The sequence below is a fragment of the Macrotis lagotis genome, chromosome 1 (genome assembly GCF_037893015.1).
Source record: "Macrotis lagotis isolate mMagLag1 chromosome 1, bilby.v1.9.chrom.fasta, whole genome shotgun sequence".
In the NCBI taxonomy this organism is placed as follows: domain Eukaryota; kingdom Metazoa; phylum Chordata; class Mammalia; order Peramelemorphia; family Peramelidae; genus Macrotis; species Macrotis lagotis.
Window position 1 is genome coordinate 415,618,716 of NC_133658.1, and position 23,082 is coordinate 415,641,797.

The 23,082-nt window shown below is 35.5% G+C and overlaps 1 protein-coding gene across 2 annotated transcripts in view; it reads left to right on the top strand.

Annotated features, from left to right (window-relative positions):
• Window positions 1-9,476: 9,476 nt before the first annotated feature.
• The window catches only part of LOC141506325 (alpha-1-antichymotrypsin-like), a 30,586-nt gene continuing 16,980 nt past the window's right edge, over window positions 9,477-23,082 (top strand). The window contains exons 1-2 of one of the 2 annotated variants that reach the window (XM_074213006.1): window positions 9,477-9,572; window positions 12,514-13,154. In XM_074213006.1, coding sequence (XP_074069107.1) covers window positions 12,521-13,154 — 634 coding nt within the window. In that variant the 5' untranslated portion in view covers window positions 9,477-9,572; window positions 12,514-12,520. The remainder of the gene's footprint in view (window positions 9,573-12,513; window positions 13,155-23,082) is intronic. The other variant, XM_074213005.1, reaches the window with a different exon arrangement.

Consider the following 23,082-nt stretch of genomic DNA (forward strand, 5'->3'; position numbering starts at 1 on the left):
TCTTTCACTGTCACTGGGTGACCAAAAGAGCTCCTCTTCTAATAGGATATTTCCTGTAGTCTAGTTATATTCATTATCACCTTTTATATAACCTTTCATTTTGATTCTTTATATACTGGTCTGTGATTTCAATCCTATAGTTTCATTGGAAGAATATTGGTGTTTTAAAAAAAGATTGGATTGTGGTAAATTTTTCAGAATAGAAATAATTGTAGATTATTAAGTCTTCCAGGATCTGAAGAAACTTAATCACTGAGCAAGGAGAATTGATAGATTTGAAGTCAAGGGGTAATTCTTGAGCTGGAAATGGATTTTCATTAGGAAACTGTGATCAATCTGCAATGAACCAATTAGAAAATAGCATCTTTCAATTACCCAAGTGAGTGGACTAGACTCTGAAACACCAGATAATTTTTACTTCTGTGTAGGATTCCCTGATGAAAAAAAAAATCATGTGTTCTTTGTAGACTGGGAATCTAAATATTTTCAAGTAAAATTAAAATAGCTTAAGCATAGGTTGAATTCTGAGTCAAGGGCAAATGTTTCCTAATGTGAAATGTGATTCAGGGGTATATAATTTAGTGTATTAGAAAGAGAATCAATGAATCAGAAATTTGGAGTATAATAAATGACTACAAAATTTACTAGATGTGTGAACTTAAGTGAATCACTATATCCCTCTGGGCCTCAGTTTCTATATCTATTTTTAAAACATCTAATATTCATCCTACCTTCATCACAGGGTTATTATGAGGAAAAGGACTTGAAAATTTTTAAGTGTTATAGAAATGTGTGAACTACTATTAATAATGAGTAAGTTTAAATTATGGATTTTAGGGGAGTTGAGGACAGGGAAGAATGTTTTGGAAAAAGAAATCAGAGTGATAGTTATTGGAGATATAGGTCAAATAATGATTGCCATGCCGTTTTCAGGAATTATGGTTTTTACTCTGTTTTCAGAGCTACATTTAGAAAATGGGAGTTGGAAATGGAGATGACTTAGAAGCAGTACAGTATATTTGGGTTAGGGGGAAATGTCGTATATTACACCAATATGAAGTCCATGGCCCTGCGGGGGAGGCAGTTTTGACCAATTTTGACTAGAGGTGGAGGCAGGATTGCAGGCATTATCACTTGGAGATGACCATAAACAGAAAGACCTTTAACAACCACTAGGAGAAGAGGAGATCAAGAGAGGAGAGCTCATAAATAACAAAATAACTTCAATCTCATAAAGTTAAAAACTCACACCTGAAAAAAATCAAGAACAAAGAAAAATAGACTTTAGTGGGAAAATACTTGCATCAAATATCACTGATAAAACTATGATATCCAAAATATATTGGAAATTGCAAACAAATAGAAAGTGATAATAAGATTTGTTACCCAGTAGATAAAGGGTTAAAAGATATGAAAAGTTTCCTTTTTAAAAAATGCATTGTTATCTTTTTATTTATATATCTTATTCTTTCATAGCAAAGAGGAAATCACTGGACTGATTGTTTTAAAATTGTTTTTATTGATTATATATGAGGGTTCAATCTTGAAGATGGTTTGAGTAAGTGTAGAGTTTTTTTTAGAAATGATTGTGATGTAAAAACAAAAAAGTATAGTTAAACTCATTTTTAAATGATTAGTAAATCTTTTAAATGTAGAACATTGGTCAAGTGATTGATGTAATGAACTTTGAAGGAGGTAAACTTTTATTTGGAACTTTGCATATTCTTATGAAGAATATAGATATATACAAAGATGAAATATAACTTTTGATGAAGGTATAGATATAAATATGTTACTTAGATGAAACTTATAGTAGGATCATAGATTTAAGAGTTGAAAGCGATTTCAGAGACTATCTAGTTAATCCCTTCAAATTATTGATGATAAAATTCAGCCCCAGAGAAGTTAAGTGATTTGTTTCTGGGTAGGAAGTAACAATCTGGGATTTTAATCCAGTTTCTCTGGCTTCAAATTCACACTCTTTCCTCTACACCAAACTGCCTCACTAATCTGATTAAATCAGATGAAACTGATCTAGCCAATGGAGTGTCTCTCTTTCTCCATCTCTGCCTATTTCTCTGTCTCTGTGTCTCCATGTATTATTTGAACCAAATAACAGGTCAGCAGGGAACATTCACTGAGTTCAAATTGGCTGTTTTATTGAGCAAAGTAAATTTATAAGAACCAAGTGCCTTTCCTTTCCAATTCAGTCACACCTGGAGTCCCAGCAGTCATTACATCTGGGAAACACAGAATATGATTCAATGTTTACCAACTGGGAAATGTTTGCACTTGGCAGACCTACAACGTTATTGCTGGTAAAAGACTTTACTCAGTAAACATTAAGATTCTGAACAAAATCAGTCCCTAAATTGGTCCTCCAATAGGACTTCTGAAGGGCAAGATTTAACCAATCATAGAAAAAAAATTAGTTATTAGTTAACTGACAGCATGTAAACAAATGAACTACAATCTAAGTCACGATAATCCATAAACCTTGAAAATAGGAGTGATCACTTCTATTGAGACCTCCATCTTCCCTTGAACTAGTATAAACCTTAGAGACAATCATGTGAAATCCCCTCATTTTATAGAAGATGAAATGGAAACCAAAAAGACAGGAGTCAGAGTTCAAACACATCTGGGTCAGCTGACTTGAATTCATTGGTAACAGCTAGATGTTCTCTTGCTATTTCCTATCAGCTCTATCAATCACTTTTGTTTGATCATTTCCAATGCCAAGGTTATTTTTCATGTCAGAGAAAATAAATCCAAAATGAGAACTGAGAGCTCTTTTGTTAGTTTTCATTATCCCTACTACTCCAAAAAAGCAAAGTGACCTAGTCTTTTTGGGAGGAGGTGGGAGATCCTGCTTTTTTGAAGCTACATTTTAAACCCATCTCTTGCCTATAACAGTAATCTCCTCTTAATCTATCTGCTTTACATATCTCTGCAATTCATCCTCCACAACAATGTTTTCCCTAAACTGCACATCTAACCATATTGCTCACCTACTCAAAACACTCCAGTGGCTCTCTTTAATCTCATGGATCAAATAAAAACTCCTCTGTTTGACATGTAAGATCCAGGTTTTGATGTGAACCTAAGTTTCCTGACAATCTGCCGGCTCACTCATAGACTGTGAGGACCAAAAACTCATTGATCTTACCAGTGTCCCTGATAAGATATCTACAGCAGTGAAAGTGCATTAAACTAAATTCAATTCAATGAGCATTTGCTGAATACCTATTGTATGCTGTTGTTCAATATTAAGGACTTCTCACTATCACATTATATCAGAGGCTGTCAAGAAATGATAGGAATTATAGAAAGTGGCAGAAGGGTCATGTTTTTCATGGCAGCTTAGGGAGGTCAATTGGCACAGGTCATTCTCTTTCATGACTCTAATTTTTTTGATGATTTCAAAAGATGGTATTAATAATTCGTGAGGGCATTTGAGGTTTTCAGAGAATTTCTTAGTACTAAACTAGAAAAGCTGCCTCTCTCATGTGTAGTTTCCATTGAGTCCTAATGCTACAAACAAGAGACACTAAGCAAACTAAAGACAGGGTGGTTTATGTTGTTTTTTTTTTATTTTTAACAGATGAGAATTGAGGCCAACAGAGACTGTTTATTAGAAGGCTTAATTTTGCAAATTTTTAAAAAAAACCCACAATTAAGCAAAAGGAAGGCAAAGACAAAATAGATATTCTCATTCTTCTAGGTTGGTTGGATTCTCTTAGTAGTCTTCCAGGGTACTATGATAAACCTCATTATTGAACTATCTTGAACAGACCATTGATACTGAAGCTTCTGAAATTATTCTGGAAATCTCTTGTCCTCTACTCTCACTTCTACTTTAAGTTATCAGAAGGAATGGATTTTGCTGCAAATGTCTGTGCCTTGACCAGGTCTTGCTAAGAACTATGGTGAAAAAATTTTATAATTTGAATTTGCATAGGTATATAGGTATAATTGATGAGATGAATGGGGCTATAAACTTTAGAGAATAATTTTAAGAGAATAACTCAAAACTGATAAATAAAAGGAGAAATTGTAAGGTATGCTTATTGAAGCATTTATCTTGAAAAGGTCTGGTGTTAGATCAGCATTGAAATAGGTGGAGAAATGGCCTTAAAGATATTCATTACAGAAATTAATACCAAGAAGCTATAATCCCTACCCATAGTAGATGTGTGGTTAGAGAAACCAAAGAATTGTCTTTATATTTGATGTAAACAACTAGATGGTGTGTGTTCCCTGACTGGGTGAGGAAGTAGGTTGCCTTTAAATTTCTGATCCTTTGGTCCCTGTTTCCAACTCTGGGAGTAAGTGATCTAGAGAACAAGTATTAATGGACTTTTGAGACAAGGAGATCGGTGGGATCTATCTAGCTCAGTAGAGAAAGTTTAACGTTCTGGAGGAGATGACCTAACCTAGATGTACTTTCACAAACACAGACACTGACACGGACACAGACATACATACAGAGACAGACAATCAGACAGAGCCAAAGAGAGAGAGAGAGAGAGAGAGAGAGAAGCAGAGAAAAAGACAGAGACAGAGACAAACACATAGTGAGACAGGGGGAGAAGGTGAGGGAGAGAGATTTGGTCCTTTGAAATAAGGCAACCCTTAGTATCCTATCTTCCCTGCTGCTTTTTTGAACACAAGACTCATCTTCTATAGGAAACCTTTCCCAATTGCCCTTCATTCTGTCACCCTTTTCTAAATTAGTTCCAATTTATCCAGGATGAATCTTGTTTTTACTTGATTATTTGCATATTCTCTCCCTCATTCAGCTAGGAACTCCTTGAAAGCAGGAACTATCTTTTGCTTTTCTTTGGATATGCAGCACTTAGCACATCCTCAGCATGTGGTAGGTGCTCAAATGAGTGACTTGACAGATGAAAAAACTGAGGTTCAGAGACAGGAAATGTCTTACTTACCGAATCATATTTATTTAAGAGACTCAGGCACTTTTTTCTTTGACTTTTTATAAGGCAATGGGGTTAAATAACTTACCCAAGGTCACATGGATAGGTAATTATTAATTGTCTGAGGTCAAATTTGAACTCAGGTCCTCCTGAATCCAGGACCAGTACTCTACCTACTGTGTCGCCTAACTGCCCCAGAGACTCAGTCATTTTTAAAATCCAAGTCTCCTGTTTTCTAGTTTCATGTCCTTTTTAACTACATTATTTTGGATGCCTACATAGAATCATAGAATTTAGAATTGGAAGAAACTTTAGTTAATATCTAGTACACTTCTCTCAAAGTAAAAATAGAAAAACGAGGGTTTCACCAATCTGGGATTTGAATTCAGGTCTTTTCCTAAACTAACTGTAAGGACTTTCCAGATTTTAGAAATCAATTTTTTGGTAGTTGTCCTTGCTTAATGATCCTGGTGAATTCTATGTCCTGGTTTCTGTCTCTGTGAGCATGCTCAATAGAAAAGAGACATGAAGACTGAAATGTTTGCAAGGTATTCTTTGTGGTCCTCCCTTAACGTTGACTCATGGTCTATTGAAAATTTATTTCCATGAAGAAATGCACAGCATCACAAAAGAACCCAAAACAACTACAATGGGTATTTTGCATTTTCTTCTATTTTAGGTAACTGCTGAAATGGAGGGTGCTATTATTTAGACAAGGTCATTATTGAAGATAGAACACAGAGCATAGTCCAAAGAATGTTTGCAGAAGAGAACATATCTTGCACAATATTCTCTACTAGGGCAAACACCAACAAAAAGGACTTTAGTGTAATCCCACTAAAGCTCAAAAGTTCTTTTTGAAGCCTCTATATTTGTTTTTATTTAAATATGATTATTTATGTTACCTCTGTGTTTCACTGGAATGAAACCAGTCATTCATTGTTGAGAGACTAAAACAGAAAAGAAATAAACAAAAAACCCTAGATTTTATGCCAAACATTATGAAATATTCATAATTTGCATAGAAATTTTTTGTAATACTCCTAGGGAAAGGCTTATATTTGTCTTGTGTTCTATACCAATTCTGCTACCAAGTAGAGACAGAGAATCCAATAACCATAAGATTACACAATTAGGAAGCAGTTAGATGGTATAAAGGATACAGTACTAGACTGGAGTCAGGAAGAGATGAATTCAAATCACTTGCTAACTCTGTGACCCCAGGGAAGCCATTTAACCTCTGTCTGCTTCAATTATCATCTATTAAAAAAAAATAGGGATAAAATTGGTATGTTCCTCCTATGGTTTCTGTGAGGATAAAATGAGATGATATTTTTGAAGTGCTTTGCAAACATTAAAGCACTACATAGATACTATTATTGTTAGATTTGGTAGAGCTCTGGCCTCCGGCATTAGGAGGACCTGAGTTCAAATGTGGCCTCAGACCTTGGACACATAAACATAGTTGCATGACCTTGGACAAGTGACTTAACAATGATTGCTTTGTATCCAGGGTCACCTCCAGATATTTTCATCTATATCTAGACACTGGACCCAGATGGCTCCAAATCCAATTCATGTACATGGCACAATGTCATGGTCTTCTTGGAGAATAAAGGACAAATATTAACAAAATAATAGAACATGAAATAAAAGCCTGAATAGAGTTTATGTATTACCTACTCAAATTCTCTGAACCAAAGCCCAGAGAAAGGAAGAATCTTGCCAGGACTCCATGGGGAGAATGTTGATATTCACTGATGAAGTGCTGATTATTATCATGCTTTTAAATAATTTCCATAACCTGGAGTGGATGTAGCAGGAAGGGGGTAGCATGGTCTAATGAAAAAAATACTAGATTGAGAATTTTCTTTTAAATGTTGACCTTCATCTGGGAAGGCAAGACACTTTCCCTCTCTATACCTCAGTTTCTGCATCTATAAAAAGAGGAGCATATGTTGATAATCTGTAAATTCATTTTTTTTGTCACAAACTGCTTTAATATCATGAAAAAATATGGTGGGAAGTGACATTGGGAGACAGTAGGAAAGATCCCAGGATGAGAGAAGAGGGGGAGAAAGAAACAGTTGAAGGGGAAGTTAAATGTAATTCTTTTGGAAGTGGGAGAAAGAGAAGGCAGCTGGGAAGTGAACATAGAAAGAAGACAGTAAACAATGTAAGCATACAGCTGGAGAAGACCTTAGAAAATAGAATTTAAAACACAAGATTCTATACTTCTAAACTTGGAAGGGATCTTAGAACACAGAAAATAAATGATAGAGATACCTTAAATATCACTAACTCCCAATTTTATTTTAAATGAAAAAAAATTCCATGGCAAGAAACTTGAAACATAATTCTTTTGTTTCCTACATAGAAACTGGTCCCAAGTGGGACCCTAGTAAAAATTGATTTGAATAATGTCCTCTCTATACTGGAGGTTTTCAGTCTGAAATTCTTCCAATGAACCACTTTTGAAGAGTATGATTCTATGGGGAAAAGACCCAACTGAAGATCCAATTCCCTGATTTCCAGCTCTATGTGTTATGCCTTCCAATCAAGGTGGCCATGCCTTTACTGGATGGACTTCCTTGGAAAACCTTAAAGAATTGCATAAATACTATTGATGTTATTATTAATAAAATGTTAGAACATAAAATATGAGTCTGAAAAGAACTTATGAATCACCTACTCAAATTCAGTAGGAAAAACATTGGTAATCAGAGAATGTCCCTGGGGTTATCATCTCAAAGTGATGTTTATTTATTGCATCATATTAGTTGGATACAATTTGTCCTGTTCCCCATGAGCATAGCACAGAGAGGCAGAATTTGCCTAAATGCAAAGGAAACAAGACAAAAATCACCTCATAAATAGTGTTTTCTTAAAGGGTAAATTTACTATAGCATGGACATATACATATATGGCAATGTGCAAAGAAGGCCATGTCACTGAATTTCAAAATACATGGAATGGAGTCAAATATAAGATGATATATATATATATATATATATATATATATATATATATATGTATGAAGTACAGATTCATGGTTTCAAATAGAATCCTCTTGGAGGTTTTTCCTGTGGGTATTTATTTGTTAGTTTTTAGTGTTTATATTCAGAATATTATTAAACTAATTTCCTGATAACCTGACTATTAATGGGAAATATATCATGTAGAGATTTGAATCATGATGCTTGGAGATACAAACCCACAGAATTGATGGGAGTAGCAGCTGCCTTTCTGTGGGAACATGTATGTGAGTACATGTTTGGACAGTAGTCCAAAGGAAGTATTATATTTACATTATTCAAAATCTACCTTTCTGCACCTTCCACCTGTCTGTGCTAATTTTGCTTTCTGACACCTATGAGAATAATTTTAAATTTTTTTCATATGACAGCTTTCCAATATTTGGAGACACAAATTACATTCCAGGTTAAACATTCACTGTTCTTTCAGCTGATCCATATTTGGCCCTACCTTAAGTCTCCTCCTTATCTTAGTTGCTGTCCTCTGGATATAACCCAATTTATCAAAGATCATCCTGAATTTTGGTACCCAGAACAGAACAAAGTACTCTAGATATCAGAGCAAAGAGCAGTGGAGCTAGTTCTTCTCTTGTCTTGGACACTATGTCTGGTTTTCAGTACATAACATGCTAGCTTTAGATTCAGGAAACCTGAGTTCAAATCCTACTTCAAACAATTACAGACTGTGTGACCCTGGGCAAGTCACTTAGTCTGTATCTGCCTCAGTTGCTTCATCTATAAACTGGGCTTAATAAGAGTACCTATTTCCCAGAGTTGTTAGATCAGATGAGATGCCTTATTACAAACTCTAAAGCCAATATAATGCCAGTTAGCATTTTTAGAGTGATGGAAGGTTTTTTGATTTTTATCAGAAAAGTTTTTTTATTTTTTATCAGAGGTCAGAGGGCCTGGATTTGAATGGTATCTCTCCCTCAGACCAATCATTTTTCCTTTCTTGGACTCAATTCCTTCATCTGTAAAATGAAAGAACTAGAGGAGATGATTTCCAATGTTCCCTTTTAATCTGACTTTCTATGACTTTTTAGAATTCTGATTCTCACATCTAATAAATTAACTGTTAGATATTGAACACCTCAAACTCAAGCATGAAAAGTACTAACAACAAAATCCAGTACCTTTGGGAATCAAGTAATAGAAGCATCATTTGCATAATTTTCCCAGAGTAAACAATCCTTAATTTGTTAATAGACCTGAATATGTTGCTAATCTAACCAAGATAACATAGGTACAATCATAATGTTTTTATTGCCTATACAGATTAGGTAACTAATAGATTTTGACCTCCCTGTGTTCCTGTTGCTCTTACTAAATTCTTCCTTCTGGCTGAGATCATATACAGGAAAATACAATATGAAATTCATCTTTAAACACATGGCCTTAATCTCTGTGTGGGAAATAGGCAAATAAAAGAAACTTCAAGTTACTGGAAATCATCATTTTGCCAGTCTCAGCATGAAAAATAAGAACCAGTGTTGTTCTATTTCCTGCTTACTAAATTGGGGGAGGAGCTTTTTCTAATATAAGAGTGAAAATTGACAGTGAGCAAAGTAAGAAGCTCAGTTTAGTTTGGGAGTGAGTGGTAAGTAATGTTTTCCTAATCCAAACTCTTTTGCTCAGGTAAATAAATCTCTTTACTCTTTGATATTTGGGTTAATGGAATCAGAGAATACTAAAGCTGAAAAGGACCTTAGTCCAACTGATGCATTTTACTAATAAAGAAACTGAGACCAACAGTTGGAAAGTGACTTGCTTAAACTTATACAGATTTAAGTACTAGAATCATGATTCAAATTCAAGGTCCTTTGATTGACTGCAGAGCTCTTTCTAATTCACCCCAGAGGTGAAATCCAACTTCTCATATCAGTTCTGCCATTAATTAAAAGGAAACCATCATGGAAGAAAAGCGGGGTAAATTTCTAGCTGTATGACTCTGTATCTCAGTTTTCTCATCTGTATGTAAACTAGTTTTTTTGCCTATTTTACAGGATTGCTTTTGAAGGAAATTCTTTTTAAACCATACTATGATATGGAAATAGGAATAAGTATAATGAACTAAGGGTTTACCCAAACCTAATGATTTCAGTTCTGACATTCTATACTCCAAGATCTTCTCAATTCTGACTTTGTTTTAAGGTGTCTTCAGTTCAGTTTTCTAACATTCTGAGTTCTAGGATTCCTTCCAATTCTGACTTCTTTGGTGTCTATGATTTACTATACCAAAGTAGCCTGATTTTGTAAGCATGGGATGGCAAAATGATTTTCAATAGCTTAATTTTCTTTTATATTTCAATTACCCTGGACCCCTGCTAATGAATTTTTGGTGAGGGAAACTGAATGATCTTTGTGATATAAACAGAACAGTATATTTTTAAGCTTTTTTGCAAGGCAATGGGGTTAAGTGACTTCCCCAAGGCCACACAGCTAGGTAATTATTAAGTATCTGAGGTCAGATTTGAATTCAGGTACTCCTGACTCCAGGGCCAGCGCTCTATCCACTGTACCACCTAGCCGCCCCCAGAACAATATTTTTTAAAAATATACAAGCTCAGTTAGAATGTTCATTATTATCCTGGAGGTGAAGACAAGGTATTTTCTCAGTTCCTCATAGCAGGTGCCTTAAATTAATGAAGATATTAAATAGAATATTTCACTGATATCTGAAACACAAAACTGTTGCAGTTTTATTTTTTTTGTCCCCAGAAACTAGCTCAGACTCTGACACACAGTAGGCACATAATACAGTCATGCTATGAGTTTGGGAGAATGAACAGCACCTTGGAAATCTGCACAAGCTGCAAATCAGGGCCTGGTTGACTGTTATCAATTGTCTAAAGTAAAGTAAGTGATAGAGAAAATGATAATAATGTGGGTTAAAAGTGTTTTCTGAGCACAAGTTTTGTTTTCCAAGCTAACTGGTTATTAGTATACCTTTGTACTTAACAGATGTCTGTTGAGCTATTGTTTGATTGAATATGAAACACTGAGTTGCATTGGCATGATACTAGAATGTCTTTGTTCTCAGGAGAAATGATCAGTTTCTTGGGAACAAATGAATCAAAGGCAAGTGTCTAGTAGGAGGGGTATGTGTAAGAAATAACAAGAACTCAGAAGACCTGAATTGTAATCCTTGTTCTTTTACTCACTGTGTGACCTTGGGTAAATGCTCCCCTTTCTCTTTGCCTTAGTTTCCTCAACTGTTAAATGAAAGGAATGGGTTAGTTCATTTCTAAGGTCCCTTTGTCCCTTTTAGACAGGTAGATTGCTCAATAGATAGAGCACTGAGCCTGGAGTTAAGAAGACCTGAATTCAAGTTCAGTCTCAGAATCTTACTAGGTTTGTGACCTTGGGCAAATCATTTAACCTCTGTTTGCCTGCATTGGAGAGAGAAATGCAAATTGCCCCATCATATTTGCCAAGAGAATCCATGGAATCACAAAGAGTTAGATATGACTGAATAATAACAGCCAAATCCTTTTCATCATTAAAGTAGAATTAAAGGTTAAAGTAGATTAAAGATTCTTCTAGTCCTAGATTTATAATGAATTATCTGTGTGATCTCCATCATCATAATTTTCCTGAATATATTTCCACCTTGTCTATAACTAAAGAAGATGAGATGACCTTAGTTCTAAGATTCCCTCTGGTTCTATCCAATCCTTTATGTATTCTTAGAGTAGATTATGATTTGAAATTTTCCATCATTGTCCTAACCCACTCCTTCAATCCTAAGGAATGATCAATCAATTCCTTTGAGTTTGCAGTCTTTTGGTCTTTCAGTAACCCTTATTTAAATGCAAAAATTGCAGTGGGGGAAGATCATGCACTGTCAAACTTCAGTTATCAATATCTCACTAGGTATCAATAACAATGAGATTTTTTTGTTTTTGTTTTGTTTTTTTAATTTTGCAAGGCAATGGGGTTAAGTGGCTTGCCCAAGGCCACACAGCTAGGTAATTATTAAGTGTCTGAGGTCGGATTTGAACTCAGGTACTGCTGACTCCAGGGCCAGTGCTCTATCCACTGTGCCACCTAGCCATCCCTAGCAATGAGATTCTAAAGGAGAGTGAGAACACCTTTCAGACATATGGGGAAATGAGAGGATTGAAAGGGGGAACAAGGAAAGATGAAAAGGAATAAAAAGAGGAAGGGCCAAAGACAGACTTCAATTTTTTACCCATCTGTTTGTGATCCTGAAAATAAATAAAGGACTGGTAATTGTAAGAGTCCTTCAGTTTAAAAAGAAGTCAGGGAAAGATGTTCAGTCATATCTGACTCTTCATGAGTCCATTTGGAATTTTCTTGGCAAAGATACTAGAATTGTTTGTATTTTCCTTCTTCAGCTCATTTTATAAAAGAGGAAATTGTGTGACTTGCCCAAAGTCACACAATTAGCAACTGGCTAAGATTTGAACTTAGGAGATAAGTTTTCCTGACTCCACACACAATACTTTTCCCACTGAGCTACCTAACTGCTTAGCATTTTTGCCTGCAATGACCTCAGTGATCCTTCCTTTCCACAGGTTAGAGATGGGAAGAATGGAGTCTTCCTACTTTCTGGTGCTGCTCTTGGCTATATTCTACATGAATGGGCTGTGTTTCCCCAACCCAGAGGAGGTTCAGACTGGTAACCAGAACCAGGAGGAGCAACCTATTTCCTCCAAAATATCCACAAGCAATGCTGATTTTGCATTCCATCTGTATAAGAAGCTTGCTTCAGACAACTCCAGCAAGAATGTCCTTTTCTCTCCCATGAGCATTTCAACTGCCTTTGCCCTCCTTTCTCTGGGAGCTAGAGGAACAACTCTCACTCAGCTCCTAGAGGGTCTGAAATTCAACTTGACAGAGATCTCAGAGGCTGAAATTCACAGAGGTTTTCAACAGCTCATCCATTCCTTCAATCTCCCAAATGACATGTTCCAACTAAGCACAGGCAATGCCTTGTTTATTAGCAAATATATGGAATTTCTAGAGAAGTTCCAAGAAGACAGCAAGTCTCTATACTCTACAGAAGTTTTCCCTACTAACTTCCAGAACACTGATTTGGCAACCCAGCAAGTGAATGATTATGTAAAAAAGCAGACCCAAGGGAAAATTGAGAATCTGTTTGACAGACTCAATGAAAACACAGTAATAGTTCTTGTAAATTACATATTCTATAAAGGTAAGATTTGTGGGCTCATCTGGATGGCTTACTATATTCTCAAGGTAAAAAAAAATATTTTATAAGACTGTTGGGCCCATCACATCACATATTTTCTCATAGGCAAACCCATAGGATTTGTTCCACTGGAGTTTCCTACTAGCTTCTTGCTTACACCACCTTTTCTCTTGACCTGGGGTCCTAATGATCAAAACTACTGGATTTAGATTTGCAGGACCTGGGTTTGAATCTCTTAATGGTACTTCACCCCACCCCTCCACTAAGCCTGTTTTTTTTCTTTTTCTGTTTTTTGTTATTGTTTTGTTTTTTTAAATCAAGGTGGTTGGACTGCATGAGCTCTCAGATCTGTTTGGAAAAAAGAAAAGAAGATTTAGTTCTTCCCTCCACTTCTGCTTTATATCTTGACGATTACCATACAACTTTCGATGTAGATTCTCATTTTGCTTTTTTGTTGTTTTTGTAACCATGCAATTATAGAAAATTATTGGTAAAAGAGATATTATAGATAGACATCTACATAGACTCAGTAAGGCAACTTTTATTTATTTGTTTATTTGCTTGTTTATTTATTTATTCAAGTAAGGTTCTTGCCCAAGATAACCCATGAAATTAGTGCCAGAGCTGATATTTGAACCTTTATCCAGTTCTCACTATGCCAGGCTATTTATTATCAGTTAGTCAACAAGAGTTCATTAACCATTTATATGTGCTGGAAATTGTATTAAGTACTAAAGATACAAAGGAAGTCCCAAATAGTTCTTGTCCTCAAGGAACTTGCCTTGGAATGGAGGAAATAACATGGGGGGAAAACTGTACATAAAAGATTTATTCAGAATAAATGAAAGATGAGATGAGAGAGAAAGTTATTAACAGCTGGGAGAACTGAGAAGGACCTCCTGCACAAAGTAGGATTTGAATTAAGTCTTGGAGGAAATTAAACTAAAAGAAAGAGGGAAGGAATGAGAGGATTCCAGATATGGTGTTCAGCCAGTGCAAAGATGAAGAAATGGGTAAAAAGATATTAAACAAGGGATAACAAGAAGACCAGTAGAGATGGATTATAGGGTGCAGAGAGAAGAGTAAATTGTAGGAATGCTAGAAAGGTAGAAAGGGATCAGATTTTGAAAACTTTTACACGTCAAACACAAGACTTTAGATTTGATTCTGTGGTTAACAGGGAGAAAAACAGAGTATCATGAAAATGAACAAAAAGGATGTTTGTCAAGTTATATGTTAGTTCTGGTCCTTGATACAAACATATAAGGAATTGGTCTTTCTTAGTTTCTTCCCCCTTGATGTACTGAACTCTTCTCTATATCTTGTCCTCCTAAATAGCTGGCTCAGTCCCATCTGGATTAGATTTTGGATCCCAGCCAATTTAGGCTCCATTGAGGCTAATCTGAATTGTCAACCTGTACTAAAAGTGTGGGAGATCTAGAATTCTGTTAAGAAATTTTTTCCCCTCTCACTTTCTTATGAGTAGACTTCCTGGAATTCAGGAATATTTGATATCATCTTTCTCAGCTTTAAGCTTCTGTGTGAATCCATAGAAGCCATTATATCTCTTGGTAGGAAGTCCTTCATTATTCAACTTTAAAATATTCATCCTCTTTACTTAAGTTTCCTATACCACCCTAGAACTTTGTGTGGTTTCAGTCCCTTGAAATTCTCTCATCTTTGACCTGATGGGTTTTCTTGAATTAAATCTATCTACTTGTTGCTTAGAGCAATTGGTTCTTCCCTATAGGTGAAGCTTCTCCACCCATTGCCAAAGAATGAAATCAGGATAACTTTCTCTCTGGAGCTATGATCAAAACCATGAAGTGGGGACCACAATGATCACTTTCCATTAGTGTTGTGTTGACAACAAAAGACTCAATAGACTTTCTTTCCAATTCAGGATTCTTCCCACAACTTCCTGTTGCCCTGATTTTTAGCTCACTAGAAGCATTGAGATGATTAGCCATTGATAGGTCATTTTTATTTACTTTTCTGGAAATATTTACAACTCACAATTATATGTAATTTTAAGTATTCAATACATTTTCTCACTATAATCATATATCAAAAATTCTTCAACTCAGAATCTAGGACATGGTACTTCCTCTTTGGTACAGATCAAACCCAGTCATACCTCTTGATTCAATGAAATTTTTGTCCATGTCTTTCCATAAGCCTTCTATTACAGAGCCATTCTATGGGTTAAAGGCTTTTTCCTATTGCAATGCTGGGGCTGTTAGAGCAGTGCTTAGCTTTTCTCTCTATTAATCCTCTTTCTCTCAACAGAACAACCTCACTTTCCTTTCTGGTAGTGCAAACACTTATTCAGGTATTTATATCCTCTCTCGATTTCAAATCATGCTGTAACTTACCATAGCAATTAGGTTACTTGAAATAGTAATTCTTCGGAAATGTACTTGTCCATTATTAACATATGCCATCATCAGTAGGATACAAGTAGGGTTTAAGAGATAGGATTTTAGACCCAAAGGTGTCTTTGGATCAATGGAAAAATTTCTAAAATGTGCTCCTTAATATCTTCTGTTCAGTCCTGTTTCTAGTTCTTTGTCCATCTGGAGCATCTACTCAAGGTGTATGTGTAGCTATGTGAATATCTTCCCATTTTTTTCTTGCAGCTGAGGGTTTAAGTGACCTGTTTGTTGTCATACTTAGACTCGGATCTCCTTACATGAAATCCAATGTTTTTTTTCTTTATACCATACTGCTTATCATCAATGATTCCTCCTTGGGGTTTTCTAGAATCTGGATTCAAAAAAGAAAGATATTTTAACATTCAGTAAAAACTGCCAATTCTTCACCAGTGTAGGGTAGGGTCCAGCACCACAGGCTATTTGTGTATTGGCTTAGTCAACCTTGTAATTATGCAAACCACTTTAAGACCAGTGTGCTTTCTTCAGTTGTTAGAATTTGGGGATGGAAAAATGAACCACACCCAGATAGGAAGAATTGTTTTCTTTCTCAATTTAACAAATTGTAGCTTGTATTTCCTAGTTTAGTTTAATTTCAAGATTGCTCAGTGTATAGCTGTAGCAGCACATGTTAGCATTTATTAAGCATCGGCTTTGCCCTAGGGACTGTAGGTGCTAACTTACAAAGAGAAACAGTTCCTGTGCTCCAAGAACTTACATTCAATTGAATAAGATACCATGGACATAATCTTTGTTAGATGTGGAAGTTTAGAAACACAGCTAATTTTGGTCAGATGAGACCCATAGACTGTTAGACTTAGCAAAGGTTTCAGTCATGGAACTGCAACATGTTTAAACTGTAAGGGGCATTGGAATCATAAGATGCAGAATGTTAAAATTTAGAACCTACCTTATAGCTGGAAGGATTATTATAATCTTTCCATTATATTATATTCTTATAATCACAGAAAATGAAATGTTAGAAGTGGAAAATGTCAATCAGTTCATCCAAAGGCATTTATCAATGCCATTTATTGTTTTAGGCATTATAGAATAAAGATGAAAATGAAATAGTCCCTGAACTCAAAGAACTTAAATTCTTTCAGAGAAAACAAAATGAATTTAAAGAAATGAATGAATGAATAAATAAATGATCATATATGTACATATATAAAATACATGCAAAATAGATACAATTTTAAGAGGTAATACTGGCACCTAGGGGGATCAGAAAATTCCTCAAGCAGAAGGTAATATTTAAATCAAGTCTTTGAAAGAAGCTTAGAGATTCTAAGCTTTGGAACTGAGGTAGAAATGTATTGCAGAAATGAATTGGTTCATGCAAAAATGAAACAAGAATCATCTCACTTGACTTCCAAAATCCAATTTTGCCTGGGTATTTTCAGGCTTATTTTATGTCACCCTATATTTTCACTTTTCATACTTTTTTTAAGAGAGACTTTGCCCCAAATCTCATCCCCTCTTTTCACTTAAATTTCCTTCCCTGCTTGACTCAAATTACATCTATCACTGTTCTATTTGTCTTTCAACATAACCATTAAGTTCTATATGTTTCATAAACTTTCTGCTGCCACAAATCTTTAATGTTTTCAGATACATAGTATGGACAGATTGGAAGGAGCCTTTCCAAATCAAAAGAACCAGGATCTAGGATTAAGGAGACTTATGATGTCATTCCTGACGCACTTTATGGTTTGACCTTTCTTTGTCTTAAATTCCTCATCTGCAAAATGAGACTAGTAATGGTTCACGAACGACTTTCATTCTTTTGTAGTTTTGGATTTTGTATTGTATATCCACAAGATTGCTAATGCATCTCAAGGGAAAGAACATGATTTCTGACTCCCTTCATATCATCACCTAAGTTCTAATATTTATCTCTGCTCCAATTACTCATATCCAGGCCATTCCTTGGTGTTGTGATTGAATTCATATATAAAGTCATGCTGTGTAAAAACTCAAAGCCATTTCTGTAGAATTTCTAAAATCTCCACAGTCACACAGTCAACCTCCAAATGTGCCTGTGCATTCCCTGATGTCTATGTGACAATCATAGCACTATGTTTCCAAAAGTACTGAAGTTCTTAGAATTGGGGAGTGAATGAAATGCAGAAGTAGTATCTATTTCTGTCAATCTGATTCATTAATTTGTGGGTCTAGAAATCTATTCTTTGACTCACTTGCAATAGTTAAAATTTATATCAACCCATACAGTAAAGGGAGGTTGAGAATGAGAGATGAGAATGGGCAGAGACCAATTATATTAATATCTATAAGTATTGAACAAATACTCTGTATAGCATTTAAAGTCCTTCACAATCTGTTCCCTTCCCACCTTTACAGTCTTCTTACTTTTGACTCCCTTATATGAACTCTAAAATTTGGTTAATCTGGCCTAATTGGGTATTTCTTACCCAGGACACTCCATTTTCCAAATGAAACCTCTCTACTGGTTTATTTCCATACCTATAATGCTCTCTTTCTCACATCTTACTTCCTGGCTTCTCTGACTTTTTTCAAAATCCAACTTAAAGCCTACCTTCTGCAATGGCTTCTCCCCATCTCTGCAGCTGTTTATGCCTTCCTTTCTGAGATTACCATCCATCTACTCATATAGTTGTATACAATGCACTTTGTCTCCAACTTTGCAATGTCATTTTGGTCTTCATTAAGTATGAAGGGTGATGAGTGACCTACTTATATGTACCTAGTCATTCCCATGTTGTCCTCCCTATTAGAATGTGAAGTCTTTGAGGACAGGAACTGGTTTTGCCTTTGTTTTGATCTCCAGTACTTGACACAGGACTTGTAAGTAAATGCTTAAATGATACTTGACTGATAAAAGTTTCCACATTGCAGGAGACATTATGGATTTAAAAGAAGTTTCAAGCACATTTTTATATGATCCTTACAACAATTTTGTGAAGTAAGTGATGGGTGGTATTGAATATATAAAGAAGAGAGGAATTATTCTCATTTTACAAATGAGGAAATTGAGATATGAAAAATCAAATGAGTGACCTAGAGTCACAGAGTGAGTCAAGACTGACATCATAAGTTTCCTAATTCCCAGTTCCTGGCTTTTATCTTTTGAGAAGGCATCTACCAATCAGTCCATACTGTGTATCCCAAACCATTAAAGTGGCATACTGGTGAAGCAGAAAGTAAAATATATAGAAAGAGATAGAAAAGACTGATGGGGGCACTAGCCTTCCAGAATAATTTCAAATTCCTCAGGGTTTGATCACAAGTTCTTTGGGTTGACTCAGTTAGGACTAACTAATCTCTGGGACTGTTGACTCATATTACCCAAACATATAAGAAAGAATAAATTAGATGAGAAGACCAAGACATTAATTTATTGTGGGAGGTACAATTGGCCTATGAACCAGAGAGGTCTGGTTCTCATTATCTATCCAGGCTACTCCCTTCTTTTTGGGTTGATCCCAACTAAAAACCAAAATTGCAGTTTGCAGTTGCTTCTATGGGTTAGTCTCTTTGGTGAGGCCCACCAATAGTGTCTATAGTTCTTCAGAAAGTAGAGTAACAAATAAAACCTGAATTCATTTCCCAAGGCTATCTATCTGTGTCTCAGTAGATAAGGTAGGTTCACCTTCTTGCTGATCCATTGTATTTTGTAAACTGTATTGGTTATGGAAAAAACATATCTTTAGAATGCTTTTTGATGCTCTTTTTAAAAAAATTATTGATTCTTCTCAATGATTCTCTAGCCATCAATAGAATCTTCTTTGAAAAGGAAGCTAAGCAAAATAAATGAATGCATTAACCATGACTAACAAAATATGTTTTGTATCATATCTTCATGCCACCAGAGAGAGAAGGGAAGCCTGTTTTGCTGTCAGTGTTCTAAGACCACAATAAAAGATTGCATTGATCAGATTTCAAAATATCAGTCTTCTAAAGTTATCCTGCATCCCTAGGATATATGTGGAAGTTTCCTTCTTTACATAAGGTTCTTACTGTGGGTTCTGACTAATGGTCAGCAATTGTTCTGGTAAAAGGGAGGTTGCTTTAGTACTATTGACCAAGTCACAAAGTCTAACAGATTGCTTCAGATCAGTACACCAGGGGTCCCCAACTTTTTAGTCTTTGCTGTAATTTAGAGATGTTGTTGTTGTTTGTCCTTCATTCTAAAAGAAGATCATGATATTAGGGAGATGATGCAATGACATGCAAGTGAGTTGGATTTGTTAGGGAATGCTGTACTAAGTCACTAGTCTCATTTTCTCCTCTGGAGCTATTTTGTTCCAGTTGCCAGATTTGAAACGGGATGACTGAAGATGACTTTCAGTTCAGAGATAACAATTTTGTCAGTCACAGAGATCCTGCAAACATTGTGTCCAAAGAATTTCCGAAGACTCTGGTTATGGCTAAAATTAGTTTTTGGCTACAAGGTAAAATCAGATTCAGTGTTGGGAGTAGGGTAGAGATTTTGAAGGACTCAGAGAGAATGGTAGCTAACATTTATAGATGTTATATGGATCTATTAATTATACTGATATCAACAAATACCCTTCCTAAAGAGGAAGGATAAGGATTTGCATTCCTGCTTTAAAGAAACTGAAGGCCACTGAGGAGAAATGACTTGTTCAGTCACATGAAGTGGTTGGTTTATGGATTCAGATGCAGGTCTGTTTATTAATGATCTCCCATTTAACCTCACTGCTCTCCAAAGTTATGCTGAACCAGGATGAGGGTGATATATAGAGGTAACACTAAACTTGGAGAGCATCAGGTCATTTGGAGAATTGACAATTTGGGAGAAGGTTCAGAATTCTTTGAATTCATCCTGTAATTGAAGTATGAATTCTCTGTACAATATTCAGAGCAAGTAATCAATAACATCTGCTTGAAGATTGCTAATGATTGTGAACTAATTACCTACCAAAGTAGCTCATTACACTGTTGTATATCTGATCATTAGAAAGACTCTATTGTTGTGGTTGCTTCAAATCAAAGCCAAATTCTATAACTTCACCCTTTGACCCTAGCACTGATCACTGAAGTCAAGTAAAGCAAGCCTAATTTTTTTCCATATGATAGTTCTTCATAGACTTTAAGACAGTTTTCATTCCCCTTCTTAATCATTTTATTCTCTACTCTAAAGATCCCTAGTTCTTTTTATAAAAATGTCTTCATTCATATCTTTTTTTATGTCACCTTCATTTATGACTGTATCCCTCCCTTTCCACTACCCAGGAAGTCAACTCCTGTGATAAAGAACAAAAAAAGGAAGGGAATGCAAATCAAAACAACCCCAAGAGTTTACTTCATACTGAAAAAATTGGAAAAGAAATTAGAAGATGCAAATATTCAGTACTGGAGGATTGAGGAAAGGAAAAAAAAAAACCTACTGTACTGCTGAATTTAAGCTATCCAAAAGACATCCATTTTGAGATGACAAATAGTTGGCTGATAAAAACTGGAGATCAGAGAAGTTGGGGCTGGGCAAACTGATATATATATATATATAAATCATTTATGTAGATGTGAGAATTGAATCCACCTGAGCTGTTGAGATCAAGTTACATAGAATAGAGGGGAGAACACTCAAATCATAGCCTTGAGCAATACTCGTTATTAATGGGCATGACCTAGATGAAAATCCAGCAAAAGTGACTGAGGAAAAGTCAGATAGGAGGAGAATCAGAAGATACTAATGTCATGAAAGCCTAAAGAAAAGATAGTATAAAGGATAGAGGGAGATCCATGTTGTCAAAAGCTGCAGAAAAGTCAAGAGGGCTGTTTATTAACCTTCAAGCCCCAGGATTCTGCTTCCCCACTCAGAAATTCCTCCAAAGTCTCTGCGGTCTCACTGATAGATAGTACACAATCCAAAGTCTATGTGATCCTAAATCTTAGTAACTGAAGGTTATACTTATAATAAATAAATGTCGTGCTTTGTAGAAATGTTTTTTCTCTAAATTTACTGACTTTTCTTCTAAATGTAATTAATTATGTTGTTTTCCTAATTTTGAATCATTCTTGCATCCCTGTTTTATATACAATATGGTCTATATAAGAGATGTCAAACATGCCATTCATGTGTGGCCCACAATACTGCAGGATTCAACCAGAACCAGATTAAAATTTAATTGAAAAATATTTAACAAAATAAATAAAATACAGCATAGATAATACCAATTGTTTTTATTTTCAAAGTCAATATAGAGCATACAGGTACTTGTTTCTACTTAAGTGTGATACCATCCCTCTATATTGTTAATTCTTTTTCTTAGTTTCTCAACAGCAGTATGATGTCCAGTTCCCTCCCCAATGTGTGATCTGTTTCTTGGAATTTTATTCCATCTTGTCAGTATTTTTCCAAAACTGAACAAAATATTCCAATTGTGAGCTGCTAGATAGGACAATGAGAAAAATCTCTCTCTCCTCTCCTCTCCTCTCCTCTCCTCTCCTCTCCTCTCCTCTCCTCTCCTCTCCTCTCCTCTCCTCTCCTCTCCTCTCCTCTCCTCTCCTCTCCTCTCCTCTCCTCTCCTCTTCTCTTCTCTACTCTCTTTTCTCTCTCTCTCTCTCTCTCTCTCTCTCTCTCTCTCTCTCTCTCTCTCTCTCCTGTTCTTCTATTTGTCCCATCAAAATTTGATCCTGGGTTATTTGAAGGTCAGATCTGTAATATAAGAGTCTTGGATTAGATGACTTTCTATCCTCTAAACTTTTGATTCTATCAGATTAACTTTTAGAGATGATATAGTAAATAGAGTGCCATTTCTGGAGTCAGAATGACCTTTACATTCAACTTCAGGCACTTATTAGCTATGTGACCCTAGGCAAGTTATTTAACTTCTTTCTGCATCAATTTCCTCATTTATAAAATGGGAATAATAATAGCCCCTACCTCAGAGAGTTTTTGTCATTTCATGACAGAATATTTGCAAATATTCAGAACAGTGTCTGGCATGCAGTAGTTACTTAAAAACACTTATTCTCCTTATCTTAGATCCTCTTCCCTTTCCAGCTTCAATTCTAGTTCTGATTTTCATGTTCTAACTATAGTTTCACTGTCTGTTCCTTTCTCCTCCTATTACATTCTAATCCTCTGACATTATAGAAAATTTCATTCAATTGATTGATCTATAATTGAAATGATCAATAACAAAATAGACCAGGTTTTACAAAATTAAATACTTGGACTAAATGACTTCTTGGCATGCAACTTCAAATCTATGATCATGAGCTTCATTGTCTCAATGGCCTACAGAAGGGCAATATAGCCAAGGGGGAAAGAGCACTGGATTTCTAGACAGAGAATAGAGGTTTAAACCTTGGCTCTGCAATTTAATTGAGCTTGGGAAAAAAATCATTTCATCTTCCTCATCAGTAAAAAGATAATGCTGTACTAGAATAATTCTAGGGCTCCTTCACTCTCTAAATTTATGATCATATGATCCCTTGGTCTAGAATTTTGTTGGGGTTTTTCTTGTCATTTTTTTCCTTATGTT